The 27,458-nt window shown below is 38.5% G+C and overlaps 4 protein-coding genes and 1 long non-coding RNA gene across 10 annotated transcripts; 2 read left to right on the plus strand and 3 right to left on the minus strand.

Moving 5' to 3' along the window:
- Nucleotides 1-1,005: 1,005 nt before the first annotated feature.
- On the minus strand, nucleotides 1,006-4,488 carry dnaaf6 (dynein axonemal assembly factor 6). 3 transcript variants are annotated; one of them, XM_032566382.1, is made up of 8 exons: nucleotides 3,932-4,488; nucleotides 3,771-3,834; nucleotides 3,506-3,562; nucleotides 3,302-3,371; nucleotides 3,114-3,219; nucleotides 2,437-2,533; nucleotides 1,580-1,665; nucleotides 1,006-1,346 (listed from the first exon to the last, which is right to left on the minus strand). In XM_032566382.1, the coding sequence occupies exons 2-8, from the start codon at nucleotides 3,813-3,815 to the stop codon at nucleotides 1,244-1,246; spliced, it is 564 nt and encodes a 187-aa protein (XP_032422273.1). In that variant the 5' UTR covers nucleotides 3,816-3,834; nucleotides 3,932-4,488; the 3' UTR covers nucleotides 1,006-1,243. The 3 variants fall into 3 exon arrangements, with proteins under 3 accessions (XP_032422273.1, XP_032422272.1, XP_032422274.1); XM_032566381.1 differs by having other exon boundaries at nucleotides 3,771-4,488; XM_032566383.1 differs by having other exon boundaries at nucleotides 3,506-4,488.
- LOC116722185 (MICOS complex subunit MIC26-like) lies at nucleotides 4,417-5,279 on the plus strand. Its single transcript, XM_032566380.1, has one exon. It carries the CDS (start codon nucleotides 4,417-4,419, stop codon nucleotides 5,074-5,076), a length of 660 nt encoding a protein of 219 aa, XP_032422271.1. The 3' UTR covers nucleotides 5,077-5,279.
- Nucleotides 5,280-6,393: 1,114 nt separating this feature from the next.
- eif3f (eukaryotic translation initiation factor 3, subunit F) lies at nucleotides 6,394-11,004 on the minus strand. The gene is made up of 8 exons (XM_032566370.1): nucleotides 10,859-11,004; nucleotides 10,582-10,652; nucleotides 8,999-9,078; nucleotides 8,197-8,334; nucleotides 7,991-8,082; nucleotides 6,866-7,002; nucleotides 6,666-6,779; nucleotides 6,394-6,549 (listed from the first exon to the last, which is right to left on the minus strand). The coding sequence occupies exons 1-8, from the start codon at nucleotides 10,968-10,970 to the stop codon at nucleotides 6,472-6,474; spliced, it is 822 nt and encodes a 273-aa protein (XP_032422261.1). The 5' UTR covers nucleotides 10,971-11,004; the 3' UTR covers nucleotides 6,394-6,471.
- A 2,032-nt stretch (nucleotides 11,005-13,036) lies between these two features.
- On the plus strand, nucleotides 13,037-26,013 carry kcnj9 (potassium inwardly rectifying channel subfamily J member 9). 4 transcript variants are annotated; one of them, XM_032566366.1, is made up of 9 exons: nucleotides 13,037-13,365; nucleotides 13,452-13,585; nucleotides 15,308-15,749; nucleotides 17,406-17,619; nucleotides 18,875-19,076; nucleotides 20,935-21,127; nucleotides 21,231-21,428; nucleotides 21,804-21,934; nucleotides 23,570-26,013. In XM_032566366.1, exons 3-9 carry the CDS (start codon nucleotides 15,452-15,454, stop codon nucleotides 23,834-23,836), a joined length of 1,503 nt encoding a protein of 500 aa, XP_032422257.1. In that variant the 5' UTR covers nucleotides 13,037-13,365; nucleotides 13,452-13,585; nucleotides 15,308-15,451; the 3' UTR covers nucleotides 23,837-26,013. The 4 variants fall into 4 exon arrangements, with proteins under 4 accessions (XP_032422257.1, XP_032422260.1, XP_032422256.1 ...); XM_032566369.1 differs by lacking the exon at nucleotides 13,452-13,585 and having other exon boundaries at nucleotides 13,037-13,389; XM_032566365.1 differs by lacking the exon at nucleotides 13,452-13,585.
- Nucleotides 13,854-15,309, minus strand: LOC116722187 (uncharacterized). The gene is made up of 2 exons (XR_004339726.1): nucleotides 14,801-15,309; nucleotides 13,854-14,661 (listed from the first exon to the last, which is right to left on the minus strand). It is a non-coding gene; the product is annotated as an uncharacterized LOC116722187 (long non-coding RNA).
- Nucleotides 26,014-27,458: the final 1,445 nt, after the last annotated feature.

Here is a 27,458-nt window from a genome sequence, read left to right on the forward strand (position 1 = left end):
TTTTTCTTTTGTTTTCTTTTTCATAGGCCCAATATAAACTCATTAGGCCTATTAGTTTTATGGACACCCAAAATCATATGAGTTGTAGTGGTTTAGGATTTTTGTGAATATAAACAATATTCAAGTATTTGAAAATGATCAGATTATAGTCGATTTCTTTGACAACAACATTGGCAACAGGATGTATTAAACCTACCATGCATCAGTTAATACCTGCTGATAGATTAGGCTACCTATTAGTATACTGTAATTTGCTTTAATAAAAGAATTTTCCCCTAACACATCTACAACTGTTTAAAAAAAATTGTGATTGGTCACAAGTAAGTGACTGTAGTTTGTCAAACTTCACTTAACTTTACTTAACTTGACAACTTAAACTTGGGTAAACTTAATTTGATTACTTGTAACCAATTATTGCAATCTTAATTATAGCAGGATTCGTCTTACAACACAGATGCTCTCCATCCAAACTTACTGAGCTATTATTGAAAGAAGAATGGGCAAAAGGTTCAGTCCAAATGTGCAGACCTTCAAGAGACTTTTGACTTGTAGCTCCGTGAAAGGTAGTCCTAAAGAGTACTGACTCAGTCGGAGCGGCTGTATTTCATTTGTAAAAACATTTAAAAACCATGCATCTTTGCCTTTTACATAAAAAACAAAATAAAATACACTAAAGTTTTTGGTTATAATCTGACAAAAAAAAAAAGGTGAAAATGTTGCAGAGTACATTTAGAGCATAGTAAACGGTGTGTTTGTTGCAAAGATGGGTCAGAAACTAAAAAGTTGGGAAACTCAGGTCTTGACCAATACTCCTTTTCTGTTGATGTTGCTTTCTTGTTCCTCTATTTCCATACTTTCGCTTCAAGCCAATCAAGTCTAACTTCTAAATCGCTCAACTATAAAAAGGGCACTGTGTTATCTAAATAACCAATACTCAATTAAAAATGTTATTTTACTTTTTTCTCTACAGACATGATAAAAAGGAAATTAAAACAAGCGTAGAACTACTGAAGCACAGAAAACATTTATTATAACTTTTTCTTATGGAGTCAGAGACTGCATATGGAAAAGAGCCCAGATTTAATTAAAATTTACAGAAATAAATGGGATTTACTTCCGTCATTGTTTTCAGGCACTAAACAAGCCTGTGTGTGCAATCCTAACTTTCCCACCAAGATGTTTGCTTCTTTTTTAAAGCTAAAATAATTCCTTTATCCTTCTTTCTGTTGATGAAGTCCGTGGGTCACTTCATCAGTAGAGTCACCTCCAGTTCCTGCCTGTCGCTAAAGAACTGAGCCTTGCCCTCTTGATTCTGGATGGGATGGGGCAGATGGAGACCCAGTTTACTAAAAAGAAAAAAGAAAAGAGCGACAAGTGAAAGCAGTGATGTGAGAAGGAGAGAGATGTTAAGTGGTTGAGGAGGATGTTAAGAGCTGGCTGGAACTGCAATCGAAGCTCAGGTCAAGATCTGAAACACTGATTAAAGTAAAATGTCTGAAGATCCGAGCGGTGAGTCTGAGCAGCAAATTCTCCTTATGAGATCAAAAATAAAAGACAAGATTTTCAAAACCTCTCTTACTACTTTGGAGTCCGCAGATCCAGGTACTTCTCCTTTAAATCCAAGAAGACATCTTTTGCCTTTGTGTCGGGTAGCTTTATTTTAACCTAAGGGTAGGAAAAAATATTAATTTTGTTCTAATATCCTAAATAGTCCCAGGTTATACCAATAATCATTTCAAAAGTATAAATAAATCTTTTGAGCAAATATCTACAAACATATTTGCTATATTTTCTATGAATGTTGGGCATAACTGTAAGTGAAAACATAAGGAAGGAAAGAAAAGTAAGAAATGAAACAAAGAAGGAAGGACTGGAGGGAGGATGCATAGACAATGCTATCAGAAATTAACTCTAGAAATACAAATATTTTTCCATACTCTTAATTTCTTAGAGTATAGAAATTAAGAGTGTGGAAAAATACTCTTAGTTTTTTCCAGGTCTAGAAAACACTTCTAGACCTGGAAAACACTTAAATCATATTCCATACTTTGTAAGATTTCTGTTCCTATATTAGACATGCACTTTATAATGTATTTCAGTTTTCATCCCAATAAAGGACAGCTTAGATGCAGTTTTTTGCTAGGATTTACATTTCAGGTGCCATGCAATAAAACTCTATCTGACCCTTTGACTTTCTCTATTCTTTAGTTGTGTTGATAGAGGAGAAAAAGAAAAGTGAACAATAAAATCACAATGTCAGGTTTCCTAATAAAATGAAGCTCCTGATGCCTAGCCTGTAACATTTTAAACCCACTTTTAAATTGCATTTGGTTTTGTGTTTGTCTTTGTCTTTATTCAAATGCTTGAAGATGTTTTCCAATGTGAAAAAAGTTGATTAATTTCAGTGAACAACTTGCTTGATGCTTAATAAATTACCAGCATGGCTTCACAGCACATTGAAGATGGGTCCTTCTGGCTTAAGCCCAGGAACAAATCCTCTGTTCCAACACTCTGCTTCAGGATTATTTCATACCTGTAACGAGCCATATTAGAATGCACATGAAAATTGCACATTATCATAGTATGAGGAAACTAAACTCACTTATTTAGTTTTCTGGTAAAGATTATTAAACTTTCAAATGAAAGCAACTTTTATTGATGTAAAATAATTTCATGCTGAAAAGTTCAGGAAATCCAACTTTTAAATTTAGAATACTTTTCTGCCATATAAAATGCATTAAGAGCAAACTGTTAAAATCAACAAATGCGCAACTGTTGAGGCATTTGTACATTCTCTTTTTTAATACTGTCTTTCCTTAAAAACACCATTTTTGAGTCAATTTGTTTATGTAGTTTGGATTCTTATCCTACAAAGAGACACATAGGACAAACAACCAGACACACTTGCAATCGTACCAAAGGACAATTTTAGAATAACCAATTAACGTAACAGTCATCTTTTTAGACTGTGGGTGAAAAGCAACACATGCACAGAGAGAAGAACCCAGGCCAAGATTAAAACCCAGGATTTTCTTGCTGCAATCCACCGTGAAGCCTTTGTGTTGTATTCTAATGAAGGTAGCACCACTACAGGTTTTGCTCCTCAGTCTTACTCAGGTTGTGGTCTCGGGTCAGCCAGATCATCATACTGAGAGCCTTCAGCCACCTCCTCCTCACTCCAGATATCTTTACTGGTTCTTTTTGTGTAGGCAGTAGACACTAAATCAGCAGAAAGTCAGTTTGAGCTTTTAACATGTTCTTGTTCAAAATAAATTTAACCAAGATAAACAAGTGCACATACCTTCTTTTTCTTTTTTAGGAGGGGGCCCAATATGTCCAGGACCAAGCTGTCTATAGGCTGTTGCATTTTGCTGAAATAAACCCAATTTAGTTATTCAACGCTACTGCACCCAGACTTAACTTTTATGGAATAATTACATTTAAAAACTATCTACTTTAAATAAACTTTCTTATACTGTTTATTTGTGTTTGCGAGTAATCTTACTTTACAGTCTTCATCCTCATCTTCCTCCTGCTGAGTTGATAACAGTGCAGACAAAGCCTGCAAGTTTTGGTAAGATGACACTCCGAGAAATTCCATAACAAATAAGAAAAGAAGAAAAACCTGCCTTAAAACTGCAGCTAATGCATATAATATGCTTGTACTTCGGTTTTGAGCTAACTACTGTTGCTTAAAAACGAATGATAAAATTACTTAGCCTTAAGAAGCGAAAAAAACAGCTGATTAGCATGCTTACTAGAGTTCGAACCTTTGGTGTTGTCGTTTTTCTGTCTCCATGGAGACTGGCTGCCATGGTAACTAGAGACGTTGACCTGAAAAGTAAATAAAAAATGCCTGAGTAAAATTAGCCAAGTAAAAGTCCTATTTTAAAAGAATATGTATAAAATCTTGAGTTTTAAGGATATGTACCTTAAATATTTATGCTTAATTTAATCACCGTTCTAAAACATAAATAGTTACATATTAGTAACTAAACATACATATTAAAGCAGTGGACATGTATAGTTTCTTTAATCTCATATTTTAGTGGTACCACATGAACCAGCTTGATGTTACATTTAATATCAAAAGAACACTACTGCTCTTCTTTTAAAGGTTATTTTATTTATTAGTGGTTTACACCCATGTAACTTTGATATAGATTATATATTCACTGATAACAGGTAACATTTATCCCGTTTTTATTCAAATATTTTGATGTTTTGTTAATTTGGTCATATTCACATAATTAGCAGTGTCCCTTTCAATATAATTTGAATTAATCCATACATTTAATTAAATTAACTAATTGCGTGGGAGGGAGAATGTCTGAGCATATAGAATATATATAAATATGTTTATAACGGCATTATCACATTTTTGGCGGGTTTTTCTGTTTGGAAAAAAAATTATAGATGCGGCGCCAGTCAGTCTTGTCCCTCGGCGGTTTCCGTAGCCAGTGCATATGGCCCTCAGGAATCATGTTGAAGGTGACAGGTAGAGTCATGCCGGGAGCCTCGAGTTTCCTGCCTTTCACCGTTTTTGCGGCTGATGATGCCGACAAGGGAGAAAAAGAAGAGACATCCTCGGTAAACCTGGACGAGCTGTCGCTCTACACAGCCCCTCCTCCTCCTCAAACTCTCCGGCATGAGGAGTCTGAAGCGGGTCAACTGGAGGAGAAAGTCGCCACCGTCAGGAAGTTAGCTGAGCCGTACGCTACTTGGTGCCAGTCAACTTGCGCTAAAATTAAACCCAAAGTTCAGAAGGTCGTCCAGTTGGGAAACGACACGTACGTCTATCTACAAAACCCTCCTAAAGACTTCTATCCCCGGGCAGGAGTCATCGGTTTAGCCGGAGTCGTCGGGCTTTTTCTGGCCAGAGGATCCAGGATTAAGAAGGTCCTCTACCCAACGGGCTTTATGACCCTGGGCGCCTCCCTTTACTACCCGGAGCAGGCGGCGGCCATCGCCAAGTCTACCGGAGATTCCGCGTACGACACCGCGGTCCAGAGCTACGCTGCTGTGGAGAAGATCCTGAAGTCTCAAATCAAAGATAAAAAGAGTGACGAAAAGTAAAGACTGGGGATCAAACAGCGTCTTCATTCCCTGATCTTCCTGGATGGAGTTTTGAAATGTGACTCTCATGCTCTTTGCACTAAGCTTGAATTGTAACTCAGGATTTCCAGCTTTAAGAATGTACCTCTGCTTCTGATGTCAATGTATATTTATGTAGAAAATAAGACCTGCTTGGCTTACATTAAAATTCAGGGTTTGGCACATCTGTTGTGATGGTTGGTATGAAGAATAATTTTACAAGAAAAGCTTCTTTACTCCAATTAAATATAAATACATGAACTCAATGAGAATATTCTCTCCAATGTTTTCAGACAGTAAAGTTAAACTACTAAATCAGAAGAATTAACCAATGGAAAACTGATTCTGGCACTTTTTAAAAAAACTTGGCCATTAGTTTGCAGATACTGCTATTCATTCAGTACTTTGGAATGCAAAAACAATCTATGGGAAAATATTAACTATTCACATCTAGCCTCTAAGACTCAAGATACGTTATATCAGTAAGGTATTTAAAGACTTGATATTTAATAATTTATACTGTGATTGTTTATTCTAGTCCAATTCAATTTAAAAAATACTTTGCTTATCCCAAAAGTAAATTAAATGTAACTCATTTCATTCAAGTATCTTCAACATGTCAGGAAGGATCTCCAGTAGCAGTCAGTATGGCAACAAATCTGAACAGGCCACTGACTGAAGACTGTTTCTGTATCATAGTCTAATATCTGTCATAAATATTAACGGGAAGGAAAACAATTCTCAATGCAGAAAATGAACAAAAGTCCTCTCAAAGAACAAATCAGAAGTAATGTAATAGAGCTACTTTGACATGCTGCCACTGCAAACAGCGTTATTCTGGAAACTGCAATTAAAAAGACTAAATTAAATTAAATGAATTTAATACGAGGGTTCACAAGTGTCAAAACTGTATAGTTTCCTAGACTCGATTTTCAAAAGTTTCTATATGTCTTGAACCAATTTTGCATATTATACAAAAGTTCACTTTGAGTTTAGTGTAAATAAAACAAATACCTGCATACTCCATTTTTTCTATGGTTACCAAAATCTGAAACATGCTGCTTTTCAAGACACATACCATCTGCATAAATCTGTCATTTTTAAAATTATTAAAAGTAAATCTGAAAAAGTTGGATCCGCTTTGATCACAAAAGTAGTTGCATCAAGCTAAATTTGAATCCAAGAACAATTTTTGAGTGACTGCAAATCATAAAAAGCGTTATTAAATTAGGAATACAATAGTTCATACAAAGCATTACTTACAGAAGAAGCATCTTTGAAGAAATCAAATCCACTATATGACTGTTGAATGTTTTTATTCATCTTAGCCAAAACAAAAGAAAGAATTCAAAAAATTAAATATGACTTGAATTGTTCTCAGAGAAGCACCAGCTTCTCATTCAGAGCAATCTGTGCTTGGGTCAGGTTAGACAGGTAGGTCACCATCAACAGGTCCTGCAAACAGAAATTATTTACAGCTTCGTTTCACAATCATGAAGGATTTTACTTCAATATGATGTCATACATCAAACGTAAACAATCAATTTTAATATCTTTTGACAAGCACTTACGTTGATGTTGGAATTGAGCATGTTCTCAAAGTCCTCGGCTGTGATGGTCGGAACTTTGTTGACCAGATCCATGAGGAAACGACCCACGCTGTTATCAGCCGTCACCTTTCCAGACTGGGACACACACACACACACACATATTACGATCAGGGTTTAAATCTATCATAGATATCGGGTCAGAACCAGGCTTTACTGCTCACCAGCACATCCTCGATGTATGCCAACACAGTGGTCAGCATGTCCTGTACCCTGGACGCAGCGCTCCCCACCTGGGACAGGTCAGAGGTCAGTCCCTTGGTGCGGCTGGGAGTCACACGAGTTCTCTGCAGGAGATCCACTACAACATGGAGTTAAAGTCAAAATGTTTACACACAGAAGTGTTAGAGTTCATTTGAATTGGTTCATTTCTTGATTTTAAAGGGGCAGTGTTATGTGTTTTCCAGGCATATAGTGGTATTTTGTAGCACAATCAAATATGTTAACTTCAGTAGTGTAAAAATGCTATATATATCAAATAAGGCTTAAAAAAATTATTTTGTAATTTAATGTCTTGAAATTGGGCTTCTGTCTCTTTAAAAACTCATGCTCTTTCTGAAACTCTGCTTTCAGGAAGCCATCACAATATGGCTCCTCTATTAAACCTTTAACAATGTTTTTAAGTAGCTCATATAATGAGGTCAGCTGATGTGCAGAACCACCAAGTGTTTGCTGATTGCTGCTGGCTAGTCTGAAGGAGCAGAGTGGCAGAGTCACTGTGAGGCAGAAGCTTAGAGCTAGGCCCACCCAGGTGCTTTGCACAGCTGAATGGTTGCCATGGATATGCAAGGATTTCTCAAACATGCATGAAGGAGTCAAGGCAATACTCCAGGTGTGTTTTTGATGAGGGAATAACATAACATGATGTAAAAAAAAAAAAAAGTTGATTTTGCATCATTTTACATAAAACTGCCCCTTTAATTCTAACCCCGACTCTTCCAAATATGACACGTGACCCTCAACAATAACCTTTTTGTGAAGAATTACCCCTGTCCTTTGAGTCAGTAAAATGAACTGTCATGGAGTCTAACTTTTGAACATATTTTTGTTGTTGTTGAACTGAAACTGAAAGGTCTAACTAAATTTGTCTTTTTGCAGATTTGTTTATTTTGCTTAACCAATCATTTGTAGTTATTTGTTTTGCTTTTGATTTAAATACAATCCTTTCATGCCCTTTAAAACTTTTCTTTATGGTCAAAAGCCTCCAGTGTGGTGTTAGGCTCCTACCAGAAGCTAGACTTTGAAATAAAACTATCCAACTGAATTAAGAAAACCAGTAAAGTACTTACCGCCTATCCTCTCAGTGTCGTAGTAGATGTATTTGACAGTCAGCGGAGTGAACATAACACCAACCGTCTTTCCTGGCACACCCATCTGGGCACTGAAGGAGACACACAAACACATCCAGAAGGTCACCATCAGCCTGGAGCTACACACACACACACACACGCACACACACACACACACACACGTGCGAACAAACAGAGCAGCTCACCTGACGTAGGCGCGGATGTTCATTTTGCCGCTCTGCAGCGCCGTGTCCACAGTCAGGTGGATGGGGTTGGTGGCTTCGCGGCTGTAGTACTCGTGGATGAGCACGGAGTGTTCAGTGATATCAAAGCCTGTGGCATACCTGAGGAGAGAAGGCAAGATGCTGGAACCTTTTCCACTATGATTTAAACTTTAAAGGGACCTATTGTGCTTCCTTGAACAGGTTATGACAGGTCTCTGGGCTGAACAAAACATGTTCTTTACATTTTTTTGCACAAAATCATTCTTAGAAAACAAGGTTTTAGTCTGGTCAGTTTTGCCTATTTTGAGATATTTTAGGGTCTTTTGTCATTTTAAATCCAAATAAGCTTCTGGCCACGCCCCTCAACTCATGTTTACTCGCACATGAAAATGGCTGCAAACAGATACGCAATTATACAACCTTACATCCTTGAAAAGCATTAGTAGAGCCTACTGCACAAGAAACAAGAATGCATAAAGTGGTTTCTGGACACAAAGTCAACAACAAAACACTTGTCTTTTCCATTGTACAGCACAAACAGCAGTAAAGCCAGTTGGCCAAACATGCTGGAGCTTCACTGGGGTTGCTAGGTAACGGGCTGGGCTTCACTGGGGTTGCTAGATGAGCGGCAGTGCCAGCTGATTTGCGTTACATTCAGAATGTTTTTGAAATGGCTCATTTTCCAGACACCAAAAAACATTAACTTATTGTCAAAAACCGGATGGGTGGAAGAACAAAAATGTGCAAAATGTGAATACGTCTCTGTTAAAGCAAACTGACTCACCATCCAATGATGACTTCTGTGGGCGACACCCTCTTGTGAAGTTCATACATGTTCTTGGCGAATTCCATGTCCACAGCAACCTGCAGACATCCACAGAAGTTTACAAATGCACTGATATTACATGCTGTTGTTTATTTTACTTTATTTCTATAGGTCAGTCCTTTGCGAGTGATCTGAGCTCAGACTGAACGTCTGGACTTTCCAACACTCACTCCAGGCTCCAGATCAAACAGCAGAACGGGTTCCTGCTGTTTGATGTGAAGATAAAAGTGTGCTGTGGCTCTGCTGAAAACAGTTTGAGAAGGTTTCAGAGCTTATAGGAGGGAAACGTTACTCTGCACATGCACAGAAAAGTAGGACAGGTTTTTAACCTTTGTTGTGAAAATATATTCTACATTAACAAATGTCAATCTAAAACACATAAAACATAAACCATTTACCTTTATTCAAAACAGAGGAGCAACTATTAAGACATATTGCAGAAAAAATAATAAATACCAGTCACTGCAATTATCACAATATTGCCTGTGGGACTTTATTAGCTGTACAGTTGACCTTTGTCTGTTCACTGATTTTTCTGTGAAACTTGACTTCAAATTAATTATTTGTGGAAAATTTGTCAATATGTGGATTTTTTTCAAAGAGTATGTCTAAAATATCCAAAAACAAAATGCAGCTCGGCATGCTGAAATATTCAGGCATAATGCTACCTGGCACACTATCGGCTGGCGTTCACAAAGCAGCCAACTCATGGGCGCCTTTTAGAGCTGACTTAGCTGGTTCTCCAAGAGCAGGCATAGGGAAGACTGCAGTTGTGCCAGGTTGGTTTGCACTATGTGTATCAATGCATAATATGCTATATTTCTTGTTTGAACTATTAAAGTGAGCATTTAGAAACATTATTAGACTATTCATGACCCCTACAAACACTGGGTGTACACTAGTTTTAAGTGTTTACTGAGTGTTGTATCTCCGTGCCATTTTGCTCTGTAACAAGAGATGAACCCAGCTGATATTAGCTGATTAATTAGTCAGGCTGTCTGCTCCGGTAGCCAACATGCAGTCAGCTTGTTGTGTATTAAAACCAGGATTACATCTAATCAGCCAGAATGTTAGGTGGCACTCCTTTAGGATCCACACCTGTGTTTATCAAACAGAAAAACTAGACTCACTTTTAAGCAAGGCTAAAGTGCATATCCTTTCTTTCAGCCAGCTGACCAGCAGTACACAGTTTTAAAACAGCTGGGAGGCTGGAAGCAACCAACATGTTGTTCTTATTCTTTTATTGCATTATAAATATACAGCGGAATGATTATTCAGCTCAACTGCTATTAGATTTATCAGGTGTTCATTCTACATTTTCGCTTAAATCTATGCTTGAAAATCAAAACACAAAATTTATGATGAAATTTTTATAAACAAATAATTTTAAATGAGAAATTTTATTGTTTTGCGTATTCATATAAAGAGCACAATAGTGCTCTTTATAATACGAGTGTTAATGCATATAAACAAAAGATCACTTCCGTTTCTCTCATTGTTTACTCAGGTTCGCTGTCACAAGTGGTGTAATAGCAGCTTACCTCATCCTCAGACTCGTTGTGAGGGACGGAGAAGCAGTTGGTCACCTCTATAGAGTGTTTATCAATGATGCCTGAAAGAGGCGGACGTTAAAAACAAATAAAAACAGACTTTGCAACAAGAATATGACTCCGCTGATGCTCCAGATGTGTTTGCATTAGGCTGCACTGAGAGAGCATGTGTTAGCAGCTGAGCTAATGCTACACACGGCTTTTCCATCCATTGTATTCCGATGTCACCCCAACAGAAAGAGGACGTTTGCCACAGGACTTAACTTACCCAAGATGGTTCCGATGACCCGGCTCGCCCCCTCATTCCTTCGCTCATAAGAGTCGCAGATTGAGGCGAGAACGACGGGATGGATTTTCACCACTGGCCCGAACACCGACATCTTGAAGAAAAGGGCTCTACCAACGCCTGAAGTGAGCGGATATGCTGCCGCCTACAGGCTGGCGGCCAAACTGATAGTGATGTGCCGTTCGCGGCCGAGCCACGTCAACGGGTCGGTTCCTTTCACTGAACGAGGGGAGCCAACACTACTATTCACAGTCTCTTAATCTTATTTGGAGAGTTGCACGTTTAAAGATAATAAGATAATACTTTATTTTATTTTACAGTAATATTTTATATATTTTTTATTTTATAATGCCCAGAAGAAGGGAAACAGGGAATATGAGCGACTACCGTAGTTATACAGTTCTTTGGTAGTAAATACTCAGCAAGTTCTCTACCAGTTTGTCCGACAGATCTCTCAGTCCAGATCTTGGATCTGAGTGAATCTGGACTGAGACAGAGGAAAGCTGTCATTCACTGATCTGGATACTAATACACACATACACACCTTCACACACAACTTCACTGACAAGATGTTTCCATTCTTCTTCACTTGGAATCAATTTAAAATTCCACCAATGAAGATCTCAGTGATCAAACAGAGAGCCAGCAGAGGGCGACAACAAATTGCTTGTGCAACAATCCCTCCTACAGAGCATTCATGTAGCGACAGTGGGGAGGAAGAACTCTCCTTCAACAGGAAGAAACCACCAGCAGAACCAGAACCGGGTTTGGTACCAGCAGCCATCTGCCACGACCGACAGGAGCTGAGAGAAGACAGAGCAGAGACGCAATAGGTCAACTGATCAGGTAAACTATCTATGTTGATGGAAGTGAAATGTTAGCAGGAGAGGGAGAACGGTTAGGTGATGGCGTCATCATGTCAGCCAATGCCCTCCTCCAGGAAGGAACCACAGCCAATCAGAACACCAATTAATACCATCAGGTCTTCCTCTAACACCAGAGCGCCTCCTTCAGGCCTCTCCAGATCAGTTAATAACTGTTTCTGGTTTTATTTTTCCCCTTGGTGGGCTGCCACCTTATCGTGGTGGAGGGGTTTGAGGGTCCCAGAGATCCTAGCAGCTGCCAGGGGCCTCATTCCTCTGCTTGGGTCGGGTCCGTCCTAGCAAACGGCTCCTGGTGAGGGATCCGACCAGGATGTTTATGTGGATAAATGTGACCTTTGAAGCTGATTCTGGTTACCATACATTTTATTTGTTTATTGTTGCTGTTTCCTATCATAGACTACAACAATAGATTTTGTTTTCTAACAACTTGGTGTACCCAATGCCTCACAAACAAAGCTTTAAAAAATAAATAAAACATTTTTGTCATCAAAAACTCCTTTGTACTTGTGGTGATAACTTCACCACAAGTGCAATCACAACCAGTTATAGAAATGATGCAGTGCTGCAACTTCAACCTTATTGCTGCCACCTCTGAGTCCATCAGCGTGTTCAGAGGCTACTAACCCCAAAAGTCATATGTTTCAACAACCTCTGGTTACCTCAATTTTTAAAAAATATTTTTTGACGGACCGAGAGAGCTGGAAATTGTATGAAGTGAAGATCCATTTTGGAGCCGAAAGAACTGAGAAAAATAATTCGGATCGCAGAAAAGAGGCGGAATTCCCACCAGTGACGCAAATGGCAGATTGTGAATTTAAAGCTGATTTCATTCAATTCACTAATATCGTTGAGGGTACAACAGGTGCGCGTGCCGATATGGCCTTCAATAATGCCGTTTTAAAAAGATTCATGTAAGGTTGTAATAAAAAAAAAACACGCTTTAAAAAGACTTCCAACATCAACTCAGACCAAATTATATAATAATAATAATAATAATAATAATAATAATAATAATAATAATAATAATAATAATAATAATAATACAGTTCATAAAGGCGGCTGATTTTATTTTAATTTATTTTCTTTTTTTCTGTGAACTCTGCAGATGCTGAGAGTCTAGCAGCCAGCAGGAGGAGGCAGAGGAGGAGGAAGATCTTCCCTCTGTGTTGTAGTAATGAGACTGAGGCAGGGTTGACAGGGGCTGGACTGATGACAGCATCCTCCTCCGCTCTGAGGCTCCAACACCTGACCGCCTCCATCAGAGCCGCACAGATCATGGAGCTGCCGGGTTATCCCGACGCCACCATTTCACACCATGCTCCGCAGACGCATCCGCGTAAATATTCAACTTCAGCTGCTTAATCTGCTCTGTTCCCCCCAACTTGATCATTCACTGGCCTACAGCTTTCGGATTTTCATTTAGTGCGTGACCGAGTCGAGTCGAGGTGCTTCTTGTTTTCCTGAAGAGAAAAAACAAAAGCTGACTGATCCCGCGTCGCTATTACAACCCAGGATCAGACATGGGTGTACTCGAATCACCAACGCCGGCCGGATTATGGAGCAGATTTTCCTTTTCCTCGTGATACAACAGTCAGCTCGAGCCAGGTGAGACGTTGCGACGCTGCGCAGGTAGGATGTCGGACGTTGGATGTTTGTGACATTAATCCGAAACCTTTTGGTTTCTGACTCAGAGGGACTCTGGAACAGAGGCTATTTCTGACCCATCTATCAGCAGGATAGTGCGTCATCTTGACTGCCACTCTCCGTCTCTCTCTCTCCCTCTTTCTCCTGCGACCAGTTGCCTAAATGGAGGCACAACATCCAGGTCTGCTGGAAAAGGACCTGGACTCCATTTTCCCGTGCAAATATTTCAGGGAACAGTATGCCTCGCTGTGCAGATTTCTCTCCTCTTTGGGACTTATGTAAGAAACCTCAGCAGGCATACGGTAGAAATAAGCCACATTTAAAATAGCGCCATAAGTGCACTTGCACAATATTCTCACACTGGCACGCAAGGACCACACACACACACACACACACACACCCCAAGGCGTTTTTTTGCGTGTGTGTGGGTGTGTGTGTGTGGGGGTGTGTGCGTGTGTGTGCGTGGGTGTGTGTGTGTGTGTAACTGGCTTAATTAAAGAGCCTCCAGTGTGAATATGCACAGCTGCGCTCCTGGATCAGGTCGTCTCTCAAAACAGGGAACAGAATATCCTAAACATCTGTATAATATCATTCCACTTCCTGTTTTAACTTCAGCTTCTTGTTTTTCAAAGGTGTTGAATTATAAAATTATGTCGTTAACTTTTTCACGTTTTGTTGTAGGAGTATTCTATCTTTTTATAACTGCAAAATATTCATGTTAAAATTTTAACCTTCCTGGAGAGTGTTTGTTTAATTTTTACACACACACATATATATATATATATACAATATATATTTGTGTGTATACACTTGCTTTGCCATTTTTCTCTGTCTTTGAGAATATTTTACTCTAATCTCAGGATCTTAACTCTTTTCTGAGTATTCTGACTTTTTTCTCAGTTTTCAAGAAATGTGACAATTTCTGAGAAATGTTACTTTAATCTTATAATTCTTACTTAAATATCAGAATCTTATGCTTTAATAACATCATTCAGATTTTAATCTCAGATTTTATTCTCACTTTTCTTCCAGAATTCTCAGAAATGTGACTTTAATCTCAGACTTTAATCCCAGAACGTCTGAGAAATTTGTCTTTATCAGAATCTCTTATTCTAACCTCAGTATTCTAACATTTTTCTCATTATTCAGACCGTTTTATGAGTTTTCAAGAAAACTGACAATAATCTCAGAACTCAAACTATAATTTCATAATCTCACTGTTTTCCCAAAATTGTAGCTTTGACCTCAGAATGTTTTCTTTGTACAGAATTCTGAGAAATGTTACTTTAATCTCATAATTTTGACTTTAATATCAGAATGTCAGACTTAAATTTCAGTATTCTGAGTTTTATCTACAGAATTCTGAGCAATTAGACTTTAATCTCAATATTCTGACTTTTTTTCGGAATCCTGAGAAAAAGAAAGTCAGATTGCATTAGAGTGGCCCCAGTCAAAGTCTAGAAATAGATGCAGTTGATAATCTGGGCAAGACATGAAAACTGACATTCCTCTTCTTCTCATCAGCTGCAAAGCAGGAAGACACCCATCCTACCAGACACTTACAGCTGCTAAATACAAATTCAAACAAAACTTTTCAGATTTTTAAGTAATTTTGAAAACCATTCACCATTTTCTTTTACGTCCCAATTATGTGCTGTCACATAAAACCTAAATAACCTACGTTAAAGATTGTGGTTGTAATGTGACAAAATGAGTTCAAACATAACTGATACTGGGTTACTGTGTTTCACTAAACACCTTCAAGGCAGGACAGTGTGTTTATAGGAGCTTGATAGATGTTGATGTTGTGAAAAACAAGAAATAAAATCCTGATGATGTTTAGCGAAAGCAGTGAATCAATCACGATTTCATTTGGTCGTTGTGTTCTCTTCCTTCATTCCAGGCTTCAGTCAAGCAAACAAATGATCCAATCAATAACAGCTGGACACAGTCTGACATAAGGACAATATCAATAACAGTCTAACACTCTATACACACACACCTACACCCACGCCCGCACACACACACACAGAGACAGAGAGAGACGATGGCGCTGGAGAACTCCGTCTTCCCTTCCCGTCCCGACTCCCTGGCGCTTCCTGTGGAGGAGAAGGCTGAAGGCGAGGAAGACGAGGCGGCGACAAAGTCGACCGCTCCCACTGGAGTCTTTAACGTATCCGAGGAGTTGGGCCACGTCGTCACCACGCAGACCATGCCCTCCCCTCCACCCCCGGCCAAGGTCAAAAGGTCGTTCCAGTCCAAGCTCGCAGAACGGGAGGCCAACGCCAATCAGCACAGGAAGAAAACCCAGGGGCCTGAAAAAGAGAGGGGGCGATTCGGCTGGGGTGAGTGACCTCTGTTGCCCTTCATTTTTTAATAAAACCTGTTTCTCAAGAGAAATACTGTTTTTTTAATTATCAAGAATGGACGACTAAACAGTCCGCTTGGTGCAAATACATCATGTTTGGCTCTTCTTCCATCTCTCTCACTGCAAAAACACAAACACTCACCAAGCATTTTTGTTCAGTTTCTAGTGCAAATATTAAATACATTTTCAACAAGATATACGGGCTTGTTTTAGGTAAATAGTGCCTTAACATTGGTGAGGAAATAGTAGTTCTACTGGCAGATTATTTCACTTATAACATGAGAAAAATGTCTTGTTATAAGTGGAATGTAAAAACTGGTACATTTTTAATCAATATTAAGGAATTATTGACCTAAAACAAGATCCTATATCATGCTACAAAGCTACTTGTAAGTTTGTTTTGCCTTAATTTAAGTGTAGTAAGAAATGATACAAAAAAGTACTTAAGAATTTGTGTTTTTTGCAGTGCTCCCTCCTCTGCAACTGACTGCTCCTCCTCTTCCTCTCTTTATCTCACTTGCAGTCGTAGCAAATCTCTAATTTGGGCCATGCAGCACTTCTTCACCCCTCAGTGATTTTGACACTTCTGCACATCTTTTGCCTCCAGTATTTACAGCAAGTCTTGGCTAGAAAAAGAAAAAGTCTAAACCTAAGAATGCTGTTAGTTACAGAACTGGAGCAATACAATAAGTACTTTCTTGCTTGTTATGTAGGCCAAAATTGACCAGTCAAAAGAAAATAAAACTAAAACTAACATCAAGCAAATAAAGTAGTCATTTTTTTTGTTTGGTTAGTTTGTTTTTGTGGGAAAGGGATGTTATGCAATGTAGAGCCAAAACTTTAAAATGATTTTATTAAAAGAAGCAATTCTTTTGGGCTTAATTGAACAAATTTATTCAGTTATAAAAACAGAATTTGTGTCACTTTCTTTGCAAGTGGTTGCTATGTTTAGCTAAACTTAATAAACTAGGTGCTGTTCAATAAAATCTTCTGGATAAATTAGGTTCTATTTATAATAAAAGCTCGGTTAATAAAAATCTGACTACTTAGTGCTGTACTAAGAAACCTTTAATCTCATGTATATCTGCAAATATTGGTAAAAACAGCTGCAGCTCAGTGTTTTACGCTGTACTCTAGTTTGAACATAATAATCACTAAGATGCTGCATTTACTTGTTCTAATTCTTCATCCGAGGACTGTCGTTTGAATCAAAAATCTATTGTTTTTGTCATATTTAGATTTTTCCTACTCTTTTTTTCTGTAGTTCCACCTGTAAGAGGCAGCATTATGTGTAACAGTAGTATTTGATGCAATAAAAGTCTTAGCGAGACGTTTGATCATCATTTAATGTGTTTATAAGTGCTGTCAGCTCTTTATTGTAGCTTTTCTTCTCCTGGTGTTTGATGATATTTGTCCTGTCACACTTCATCTGTTTTCCACTCTTCTCTCTCTGAGCATCATGTCCCCTTTCACCTGTTTTCATTTATCTCACTCATTCATCTACCTCGTCTCATTTTAAGACTGAAATCCTAGTTGAAGCTTCAAATTCATTCAGAACTTCTGAGTTTTGGAGACGATGCGATGAAACATAGATTAGCAGGAATGAATGTTTGTGTTCTGCCTCTTCTGTCAGCCCGGACTCGGCGTAAGAGGCAGCGCTACGTCGAGAAGAACGGCCGTTGCAATGTGCAGCACGGCAACATGCGGGAGACATACCGCTACCTGACCGACATCTTCACCACATTGGTGGACCTCAACTGGCGCTGCTCGCTCTTCGTCTTCGTCATGGCCTACGCAGTCACGTGGCTCTTCTTTGGCGCCATTTGGTACCTCATAGCCTACTGTAGGTAAGGTTTATCAGCATTAGCAAGGTTTATGCATCTACCACCCATCCTGCAGATACACAGAATGTACAGTCAAGGTCATGAGATTAAATTTAAATAGTAGCATGAGTTGAAACAGCTGTACAGTATTTGTGGATTTTTGCAAGCACAATACACAAAAAATGATCAGAAAGAGTTTAAAAATTCACAGAATGAACAAAGAATATACAGGACTCGTGTTTTTTAAATGTTACCAAAACATAAATATTGTTCCTGTTAGTCAGACTCAAATTAATAAAAATGTAGGTAATTTTAGTTGATGTGTTGACACTAACCCAGTTAAAACCTTTTCATTTCTTTCTCCAGATGCAATATATTTTGTGTTAACACAGCTTTAGGTATTCCTAGTCCAGTGAGCTGTTTCCTTTACTCCAGTTATGAGATAACTTAACAGTCTTTTAGCCACAGCATCATATTTTGCTGACTGGTAAAACATCAATCTTTTCACGAAGCTTTTAGCAAGCCGGTTAGCGTTCACATATTCCAAAACTATCAATTTAATCATCAAAAGGAGGCATTGCATTTTAGAGATCTCTGCTTTGAAATCCTGCTAAGTAAAACCAAAAAAACAGATGACCATGCACATATAAACATTGCTGTGTATTTCATCATGACAGGGCCTCTCTTCCCCAGATGTGTCTGCTGGAGCTAATTAGCTAACATGGTCTGCTAGAAAAACGATGACCTTTTCTATCTGCTCCAGACCGCATTTAAGTGTTGCCAGAGCAATTTCTGTGATGCCTCAATTCTTTGGTCACCGGCACAGTTCGATAAAAATCAAAGATTATATAAAGCGCCTCACACCACTTCCATTAATTAGCTGCACCTCTCCTGCTGGAGCAGTGGTAATGAGCGACATTGACCAGTGTAGTGTGTGTTTGAAAGGAAGCTCTGCAGGCTCTTAGAGGGGTGAATTATGCCTGTGATATACTGGGACGATGTGATGAAAAAGGTATTAGATTTTTGCAGAGTGGGGAAAAAATGACGGCCGAACATGTCAGGTTAATGACCAAGCATAAATCTGTGCAGGATTTATTCTGTCGAGTGAAAAGGAGAGCTGAGTTGCCATGTTTATACTTATACCATACGGTCTAAAAATAAATAAGAATAAAAAAAAAAAAACTCTTCTCACTCTTCTTGCTGTTTCTTTTGACACTCACTTTGTCGCCTCCTCCCACCCTGCTATTTCTCACACATTCTCCTCGTTTCGCTCCCAAAGGGGGGATCTGGACCATCTGGAAGACGAGGCGTGGACGCCGTGCGTGAACAATGTCAACGGTTTCATATCAGCCTTCCTCTTCTCCATCGAGACAGAGACGACGATTGGCTACGGGCACAGAGTCATCACCGATCAGTGTCCAGTGGGCACCATGCTGCTGCTGCTGCAGGCCATACTGGGATCGATGGTCAATGCGTTCATGGTGAGCTGTGAGATATGACTTATTTAAGAAGAAAATCTAATATTACAGCAGTGGAAATTAAATGTTTATCATGCAGCAACATTGGATAAACGCTTGTAATAACGAGGGGACAGAAATAGCAAAAACTGAAGATATTCATTTGGACGGTCATTTGTTAATTATTTCCAAAGTGGAAATACTCTGCCATGTTCAATAAATGAGAAAAGTGACATTAGTTGCTTAGCAACAGAGATAAGTACTGTTGCACCTGTATACAGATCATCCTTAATACCTATTGTATTATAAAGCAGAACATAATAAAAATTCATCTCTATCTCATCACACTTTAAAGGGGACTTATTATATAAAATTCATGTTTTTCATGTTTTTGTGCTTCTAAAAACAGACCAAACGTTTATTTTCGGCAATAACTGAACAATTTTTGGTGCCGTTTCAAAAACCTTATGAGTGTAATGTCACCAATCAGAAGCCCCCAGTGAAGCCCAGCCTGTTACCAAGCAACCAAAGCTGAGCTCCAGCACATTTGGTCCGCTGGTTTTGCCGTTGTATGCACTGTACAATGGCTGCTGGTAAACAGCAGCCATTGACTTACCACCCAGAAACCACATGTTGTGCTCTTCTTGGTTGTGCAGGAGGCTCTACTTTTGCTTTTCAAAAATGTACAGTTGTATAGTTGCGCATCTGTTAGCAGCTATTTTCATGTTTGAGTGTAAACGTTGTCCAACCCACCAATTACAGTTCTGCAACTCAGGCAACAGTAGCTCAAATAACCATTTGTCATGACAAAGATGTGCAGAATATTACCTGATCACTAAAAATGATAAACCTTTAAGCAGATATGTGCCTCTCCTGTCAACTAAATACAGAAAAAAGAGGCTAAAGTTCGCGCAACCTGGCCAAAACTGAAAAGTAACAGACTGGACAAATGTTTTCTGATTTCATGAATCTCAATTTTAGCTTCAATTTTCAGACACTATAATCAGACGTTGGTGTAAACATCAATACACTGCAAAAATACTAAATCTTACACAGTACTTTTGGTTTTACAAGTAACATATAAAATGTGAAAAATATCTTGCTAAAGGTGAAATAATCTGCCAAAGAAACTAGCACTTTTTCATCAATATTTGGGAATTATTCACTCAAAACAAGGTAATCTAAGGAAATGCACATAAGAACCTTTCATTTCAACATCTCATTTTGGCATTTACCAAATTCCTAACTGATCAAGAAAAAGGAAGATTTAATAAAGTCTAATGTCAAACGGGAGCTTTATGTAAATATCTGGTTAGTATCCAGTTTTTATCCTGCCTATAGAAGATTAGAATATCATTAAAAGACACCGATTTGATGCGAGACACAGTCCTATAAAACCGGGAACATTTTAATACTGCATGCGCTGATTTGATTTAAATGAGTTCTCGCAGCAGCATCAAGGCTAAATCATGTTTATGCACGTCTGCGAATTGAAAAAAAACAACATCCTCAGAGCTGATGGATATGTGGGATGTTTTCCTCTGCATCTTAAAAATATTTCAATCTGAGGTTAATTCAAGTATCACTACTGCTTTAAACACTGAAAGCTGGAAATAGGTCTATTGAGAAAAGCTCAGCTCAGTCTGTATTCAGCAGTTACAATGGAGATGTTGCAGCTGCACAGCATCACTGGACTGCTTAGCTGAAGAGTTCATTATAAATGCTGAATAACAAGCATTGCTTTTAATTTTTCAACAATCCGCCACTTTTCCAGCTGATAGAAATACCCTCTGGGTCCTTTCTTTGTTCATTTTTTTGTTTGTTTTGTTTCGGATTCTGACCGCAGGCTGTGCTTGTTTCTTCCTGTTTCCTTTCTGTGTAGGTCGGCTGCATGTTCGTGAAGATCTCCCAGCCTAATAAACGAGCCGAGACGTTGGTGTTCTCCAAGCACGCCGTCATCTCTCTGAGAGACGACAAGCTCTGCCTGATGTTCAGGGTGGGCGACCTTCGGAGTTCTCACATTGTTGGGGCCAACATGAGGGCCAAACTAATCAAGTCCAAGCAGACTCAAGAGGGTAAAACAAGAAAGATAAACCACAAAATGGAAACATATTTGCAATAAATTGCTATTTCGTGGCATCTTGTTTGGATACTAGAAGGTGTGTTTGTCTCCTCCAGGTGAGTTCATCCCTTTGGACCAAACAGACATCAGCGTGGGCTTTGAGACGGGCGATGACCGCCTCTTCCTCGTCTCTCCGCTGGTGATCTCCCATGAAATTGACGCGCGCTCGCCCTTCTGGGACATGTCGCAGGCCCAGCTGGAGAAGGAGGATTTCGAGATTGTGGTCATTCTGGAAGGAATGGTGGAGGCCACCGGTGAGACATGTTTGAAATTAATCTTCCCTTCATGTAAGGGAAGATTCCCTTCACATAATTTGTATTAAAAAATTCACAACTTTAAGATTGAGGATTGCAAATCAATAACACAATATACTACAGCATCAGAAATGACCAAAAGGTTACATTGCCTAATCTCATGCTATCCTATGCAGATTCTTTGTCTACACTGATGAAGATTCACTCAACATTCTGAATAATCAGAATGGTTTTCTAAATAATTCAGCTGATCTAACCATTTGGTCAGGGGGCATTCTTTGTCTTTCAAAGAAAGATGTCACTTCTTTGCAAGCCTGTTTATTTAAATCCTTCTCCCCATCAGAAGTACCTCATGAGTGTGTTTTATGTGTGCAGGGATGACGTGCCAGGCGAGGAGCTCCTACCTGGCGGAGGAGGTGTTGTGGGGTCACAGGTTCAGCCCCATGATGTTGCTGGCAGAGGGCTTCTTTGACATCGACTACGGAGCCTTTCATCACACGTTTGAGGTAGCTTCTCCTCAAAGATAACATTCAAATTCTTAATTATTTTCTGATTATTTTGAATCAGTTTACTTATATTTTGGCCTATTTTATAGAAAGCAAATAAAATGTTTGCTTTTGGTTGCCTTAACAGTTATTTCAAGCAACTGAAAACACAACATTCTGGTCAATAAAAACTCTCAGTTCTGTTCTTGCCCCCACCTACACACAATGCTAAATTCTCACACTCTCATGGGGTTACTGAGTGGCATGCTGGGAAATGTAGGAACTCAAACCAATTTTTACACCTCAAAGTCACTAAATAGGAAGGGAATTTGAGTAAATTAAGTGCTATGATACCTCTAGAGCAGCTGTTTTTTCTCAAAAATCTGTCAAGTCTTAAATTTGAGCTTAGCTTCTTGAAATGAAGAAAAATGTTTGTATTTTTGTAACTTGTACAGATGAGAGGTTTAGTAAAGTAAGACTGATAAATGATACGTGGTTCATAACCAGAAATCAAAACAGTTCCTGGATCTGAAATCAGTTTTCTTTCTTAGGAAGTTTGAGTTGAAGATGAAGCTGCATTGAATGGAGTCTGATGATGTGGCTTGACCATCTAATTAGGATGCCTCTTGCTCGCCTCCAGGGAAGGGTTTCCCTGGCAACTCCATTGCTAAAACTGTGGCAAGCAGTTAAATTCAAATTATGATATGATGGACAAGCTTTACAGAAGGCTTTGTTCATATTTTCCAGTCTGAGTCATCCTTTTTTCAAATATATTCATACTACCTGTCAGTTTAAAGATTTCTTATTTGCACTTTGAGCTTTTAACCCATTTTTGACCCACTACAGTGGAGCCCCGGGTTTCACTGGAGTTAGAAACTACAACCGCCTGCAAATAGTGAGCAATTCTGCTGGCCAACTCAGCGTTTACACTCAAAATGGCTGCAAATGGCCGTTCAATTACACAACCATACATCTTTGAAAAGCATTAGGAGAGCACACTGAGCATACCATTCAGAAACCAACAAGTTTCTGAAAGGTAATTTAATAAAAAAATACTTTATTGGTCCCAAAGGGAAATTAAATAAATAACAATGATAATTATTATTATTTTAATAAGTTAATAACAAAACACCTGTCTTTTCCAGTATACAGCGGTAAAACTAGCTGAGCAATTGTGCTGGAGCTTAGCCTGGGTTGCTAGGTGACGGACTGGAATTCACTGGGGTTGCTAGGTAACGGGATGGCTTGGCTAGGGTTGCTAGGTAAGGGGCAGAACCTGCTAACTTTTGACGTTACATTCCAGAGGTTTTTGAAACGGCTCATTTTCCAGACCCCAAAAACAATTAACTTCAGGATCCGAATCAGCCTTTATTGTCACTGTACAGAAAGCGCAACAAAATTAGTTTCAGTACAGCGCATTTAAAGAACAAAAAAAGACAAATGAACAACATAAGACATGGGTAGACAGGTGCCTGAGACTGCAACTACCATGGGAGGCGCTGTCCTTTTGTTAGATGAAAACAAATGAGAACATGAAGTTCGATGAAAACTGTTTTTTGGCAAATTTACTGAGCTGTTTTGAGAAGTAGTAAGAACCCAAATGGAAGTATAAAAAGGTCAGATTTAACTAACTTATCTTCCCTTACACCCACCAAGGTGGACACGCCCTCCTGCTCGGCGCGGGAGCTGGCGTTGGCCGCGGCCAGACTCAACGCTCACCTCTACTGGTCCATCTCCAGCAGGCTGGACGAAGAGCCCACGCTGGCCGAACAAGCCACCAAGCAGCCGGACGGCGGCTCGGCCCACAGCAAGGTGGGGGAACCCATCTTCACCGTCGGGGAGATGACGGACATCCAGGAGCAATCGGCTTTGGGCGAGTTGAACGGAAGCGTCACCACCGATCAATCAGAAACAGAGGCCTAGAACAGAGAATGTTTACAAAGAACCTTCAGTATATCGCCACATCATCGTAGTTGTGTGTTAAAGACTCTTTTAAGGCAGATGAGTAGTTTCAACACACCCACAGATCCCACGGTAGATGCCACAATCTTGTGTTACCTTATAAAAAAATATTTTTTAATATTTGTCTTTTATTTGTTATAAGTGTACTCAATGTGCATATCTGATTTTGTTGTATTTGCTCTGATCACCCTTGCCTATATCTACTTTAAAATGACAATACTATGCTTCAGGAGGGTTTAACAGCAGTCCATCCTGTGGACAGAAAGAATGTTGCACAGACAGTAATTAGTTCTTTTGTTTTGTTTTTCCTTTTCGCCCGACTGATGGTTGCACATGAAAAGTTAAATATATTGATTATTACCGTTTAAAATAGATACAGTGCATAGATGCTTTACTCTAAGCTGCAGTTTTAGAAAATATAGAAATACAAACAAACTTTTTTAGATGCACATATTAAGACTTACTATAAATCAGTTAGAAATCTTACACAGTTAATTACGGTACACATTTTCTCTTTTATCTGGATAGAAACTTTTATTTGGTGCTAGTAAGTTATCTAGGATCAATTTTGTTGAACAAAAATATATAGGTGGACATTAATGGTCTATTTTATGCCCTGATATAAACAAAAGGGTGACATTATTTAACAAAACTTATTGACATTTATATCTTTACTCAGATTATTGTAAACAGAGACTATGAAACCTTTTAGAAAAAGGTCAACATGATGCTGCTTCACAAGGTTACTGCTTTGGTAAAAATATATCATGCAGTCCATATTTTCCCAGAATTTGCAGGTTATTTTCTAAAAAGTACAGGTTATTTTTTTTATAAAACTTACTGGCTGATTTACCATTCATTTACTGGAACTTGACCTGCTTTAAATTGAACTGTAGCCTGCAAGGTCCAAAAAAGGTTTCAGGAAAGTCTTCTGTTAGTTCCGGAAAGCAAATATAAAATTCCTGAGAAATTCATCTGTATATTTTAGAAAATCAACCCAAAAATTGCCAAAACTTAGATCCGTGAGGAAAAATAACCTGTATTTTTTTATAGAGTAATTGAGTTGCAGATTGTACCTTGTAAACTTCATTGAGGTAAAAAACATAAAATTAACAGGAAAATTCCAGAAACTAATCTTTGATAACCAGGAAATTGTTCTTTAATTCTTTAAAGACAGGTAGCCTGTAAATTACAGAAACATAACTTGGATATTAAGGAGAATTAACCTAGAAATTTCAGAAAAGTAATGTATAAATGGCATTAAAGAAGCTTGAATAATCTGGAGTACTCTAGAAATTTCTGGAAAGTATTTCTGAAAGTCTTCTTCAAATTTTTATTAACTTCTTCAAATTAAAGTCTTCTTCAAATTTTTATTCTCCAGACCTTTTCCAAAAGCCCTGGAGAATATTAGGCTGTCTTTTGTATTGCTGCCTTCTATATTTCTTTGATTTTGTTGGTTTCAGCCATGTATAATCTAAAAGCACAACAATGCCCTGCTCAGTTCTGCCCAAATTCCTGCTTCTGCTGCTGTGTATATATATATAAACATATATATATATATATATGGCTGTTTTTACTTGATGTTTTTAATATTTAAAATAGCACATCGATTAAAATGAATAAACTACACTATATTCCAGAGAACATGTTGTAGATTTTATTTTCCCTATATGGGAACTGTACAAACTTAGCTTTACTAAGGCTGCAGATGGAAGGAAATCCTTCCAATTTAAAGGGTCATATATTTTGTTTTTTCTCTTTGAAATTGTGACTGGTTTGTTACCAAATATGAATTCCTCAACAAAGAGTGACAGCTGCCTCATATGACGGAGAAAAATTTGCTTATGTTTGTCATCTACGTTTTACTGTGCATTTTTCATTTTACAAAATGACAAGAAAACGTTACAACAAATCACCTCTAAAAATCCCAAAGTAAATAAAAACAAGACAATAACAAAATAAATTCATGAATAAATATTGAAAAATATGTTGGGTATACTTGATATATTGCAGCATACAGTATATTGTATTGTCTTGATTAAATTGAGTACTACATCTTTATTTATGTATGTTTAGTCATCTGCTTTTAATAGGAAAATAGAAAAATAATATAGGGAATAAACTATCCAAGAAAAAAAAAAAAATTACAAAACGAGTTTTTATTATTGACATCACTGCTACATGAGCAAAGATGCTGCAGTGAATTAACATTTTCAAATGGTGCCCTGCCCAAACCAGTAAAAATTTAGGGGGGCCCCAGCTCAAATTAAAAAAAAAAAAAATTACATATTTATTTATTGGGTTTTACATTTCTGTCTTCATTTAAGAAGATAACTCTGCTTTCCTTCCTATAACATGAACATGATTCTTTGAGGTGGCCAGCAAGTTTCAAGAGGGGCCATGTCCCCCTTCTGCCCCTCTGTAAGGGCGCCACTGCTGTCTAAGCTTTTTCAGCATGTAAAAAATTTTTTCAACATGACATTAGCCTTGAAATTGATTTTATCGATAGAATGAAAGCAAATTATTTTTTTCTATACTTTCCCTTGGTTCCATTTATTTAATGAAGACTTCTCAAAAACATGTAGAACTAACAACACAATTTACGTTTCTTTATTTATCAATGACATAAGTTAATGTAGAAATTCTTGGAACAGTACCAGAATAACTCAGTGTATGTAAATGATGAGCTACAGAAAGTATCCCATAAAGTCTATTGCTGCTGAAGCTGAGTCAACAATAATCACAGGTTTTATGATGTCATGTGCATTAGTCTGAGCCATGTATTGTTATCATATACAGTGCATATCATATTTAAAGGTTATAAGTAATAGAGAACATGGTGGATGGAATAGCATTAATTTTTTAAAACCAGAGCGGAGATATTAACTTGCTGTGGCTGTGAAATAATTTAGCCAAACATAAAGCGCACTAATGGTGTCGTAAACTTCCTCTCTGATCTCGTAAGTGATTATTCATGTTGAACTTTTCATCTCTGTCTCCTGTGAGGCTTCACGGAGTGAGGTATTTCATTAGAAATTCATGGTTGGCTGTCTGCATCCAGAAAAGTCAGCATATTGGGTTACCAGGCAGAATCTTGGCTCAAAGAAAACACATTCTCCGCTGTGGCCACAAGAGGGCGGTAGAGACCCCGCGCATTCTCCTGCAGCCACTCACACAGCCTCTTTGACGTGTAATGGGATGGGGTCCCCATCGCCATCACATCTGTGTCCTAGGCAACAGAGGCTGGGGACAGCGAGAGGCAGATAGCGCGCGTGTGTGTGTGTGGGCATGGGCGTGTGGGTGTGTGTGTGTGTGTGTGTGTGTGTGTGTGGGGGTGTGTGCGTGGGTGTGTGTGTGTGTGTTTTCTAAATGTGTTTGTCTATGTTTTAGATGTTTGTGTGTGAACAGATCATGATGAAGGTGATGAAGCTCAGAAGTCACCTTCATGAGGAGAACAATAAATGCCCTTGACATCAGGAATCAGACCATTTTTCTTCCATCTGCAGCAAAAATGAAATGCCACAACAAAGGTTTCCTTTCAGATTGATAAGCAAATGAAAACTTTATTTATCTCTCTGTTCGT

This window comes from Xiphophorus hellerii, chromosome 6 (assembly GCF_003331165.1).
Source record: "Xiphophorus hellerii strain 12219 chromosome 6, Xiphophorus_hellerii-4.1, whole genome shotgun sequence".
NCBI classification, from domain to species: domain Eukaryota; kingdom Metazoa; phylum Chordata; class Actinopteri; order Cyprinodontiformes; family Poeciliidae; genus Xiphophorus; species Xiphophorus hellerii.

What these genes read in the sequence shown, in the direction of transcription:
- dnaaf6 (XM_032566382.1), bottom strand. Translation starts at nt 3,815, where the DNA reads ATGGCAGCCAGTCTCCATGGAGACAGAAAAACGACAACACCAAAG. An exon ending in TCCTAAAAAAGAAAAAGAAG is followed by an intron (nt 3,220 to 3,301) that starts GTATGTGCACTT and finishes CTGCTGATTTAG; the next exon opens with TGTCTACTGCCTACACAAAA. An exon ending in TGTGCTGTGAAGCCATGCTG is followed by an intron (nt 1,666 to 2,436) that starts GTAATTTATTAA and finishes TCCTACCCTTAG; the next exon opens with GTTAAAATAAAGCTACCCGA.
- LOC116722185 (XM_032566380.1), top strand. Translation starts at nt 4,417, where the DNA reads ATGCGGCGCCAGTCAGTCTTGTCCCTCGGCGGTTTCCGTAGCCAGTGC.
- eif3f (XM_032566370.1), bottom strand. Translation starts at nt 10,970, where the DNA reads ATGTCGGTGTTCGGGCCAGTGGTGAAAATCCATCCCGTCGTTCTCGCC. An exon ending in GGTCATCGGAACCATCTTGG is followed by an intron (nt 10,653 to 10,858) that starts GTAAGTTAAGTC and finishes CGCCTCTTTCAG; the next exon opens with GCATCATTGATAAACACTCT. An exon ending in AACATCCGCGCCTACGTCAG is followed by an intron (nt 8,083 to 8,196) that starts GTGAGCTGCTCT and finishes TGTCTCCTTCAG; the next exon opens with TGCCCAGATGGGTGTGCCAG.
- kcnj9 (XM_032566369.1), top strand. Translation starts at nt 15,452, where the DNA reads ATGGCGCTGGAGAACTCCGTCTTCCCTTCCCGTCCCGACTCCCTGGCG. An exon ending in TACCTCATAGCCTACTGTAG is followed by an intron (nt 17,620 to 18,874) that starts GTAAGGTTTATC and finishes TCGCTCCCAAAG; the next exon opens with GGGGGATCTGGACCATCTGG. An exon ending in GTCCAAGCAGACTCAAGAGG is followed by an intron (nt 21,128 to 21,230) that starts GTAAAACAAGAA and finishes TGTCTCCTCCAG; the next exon opens with GTGAGTTCATCCCTTTGGAC.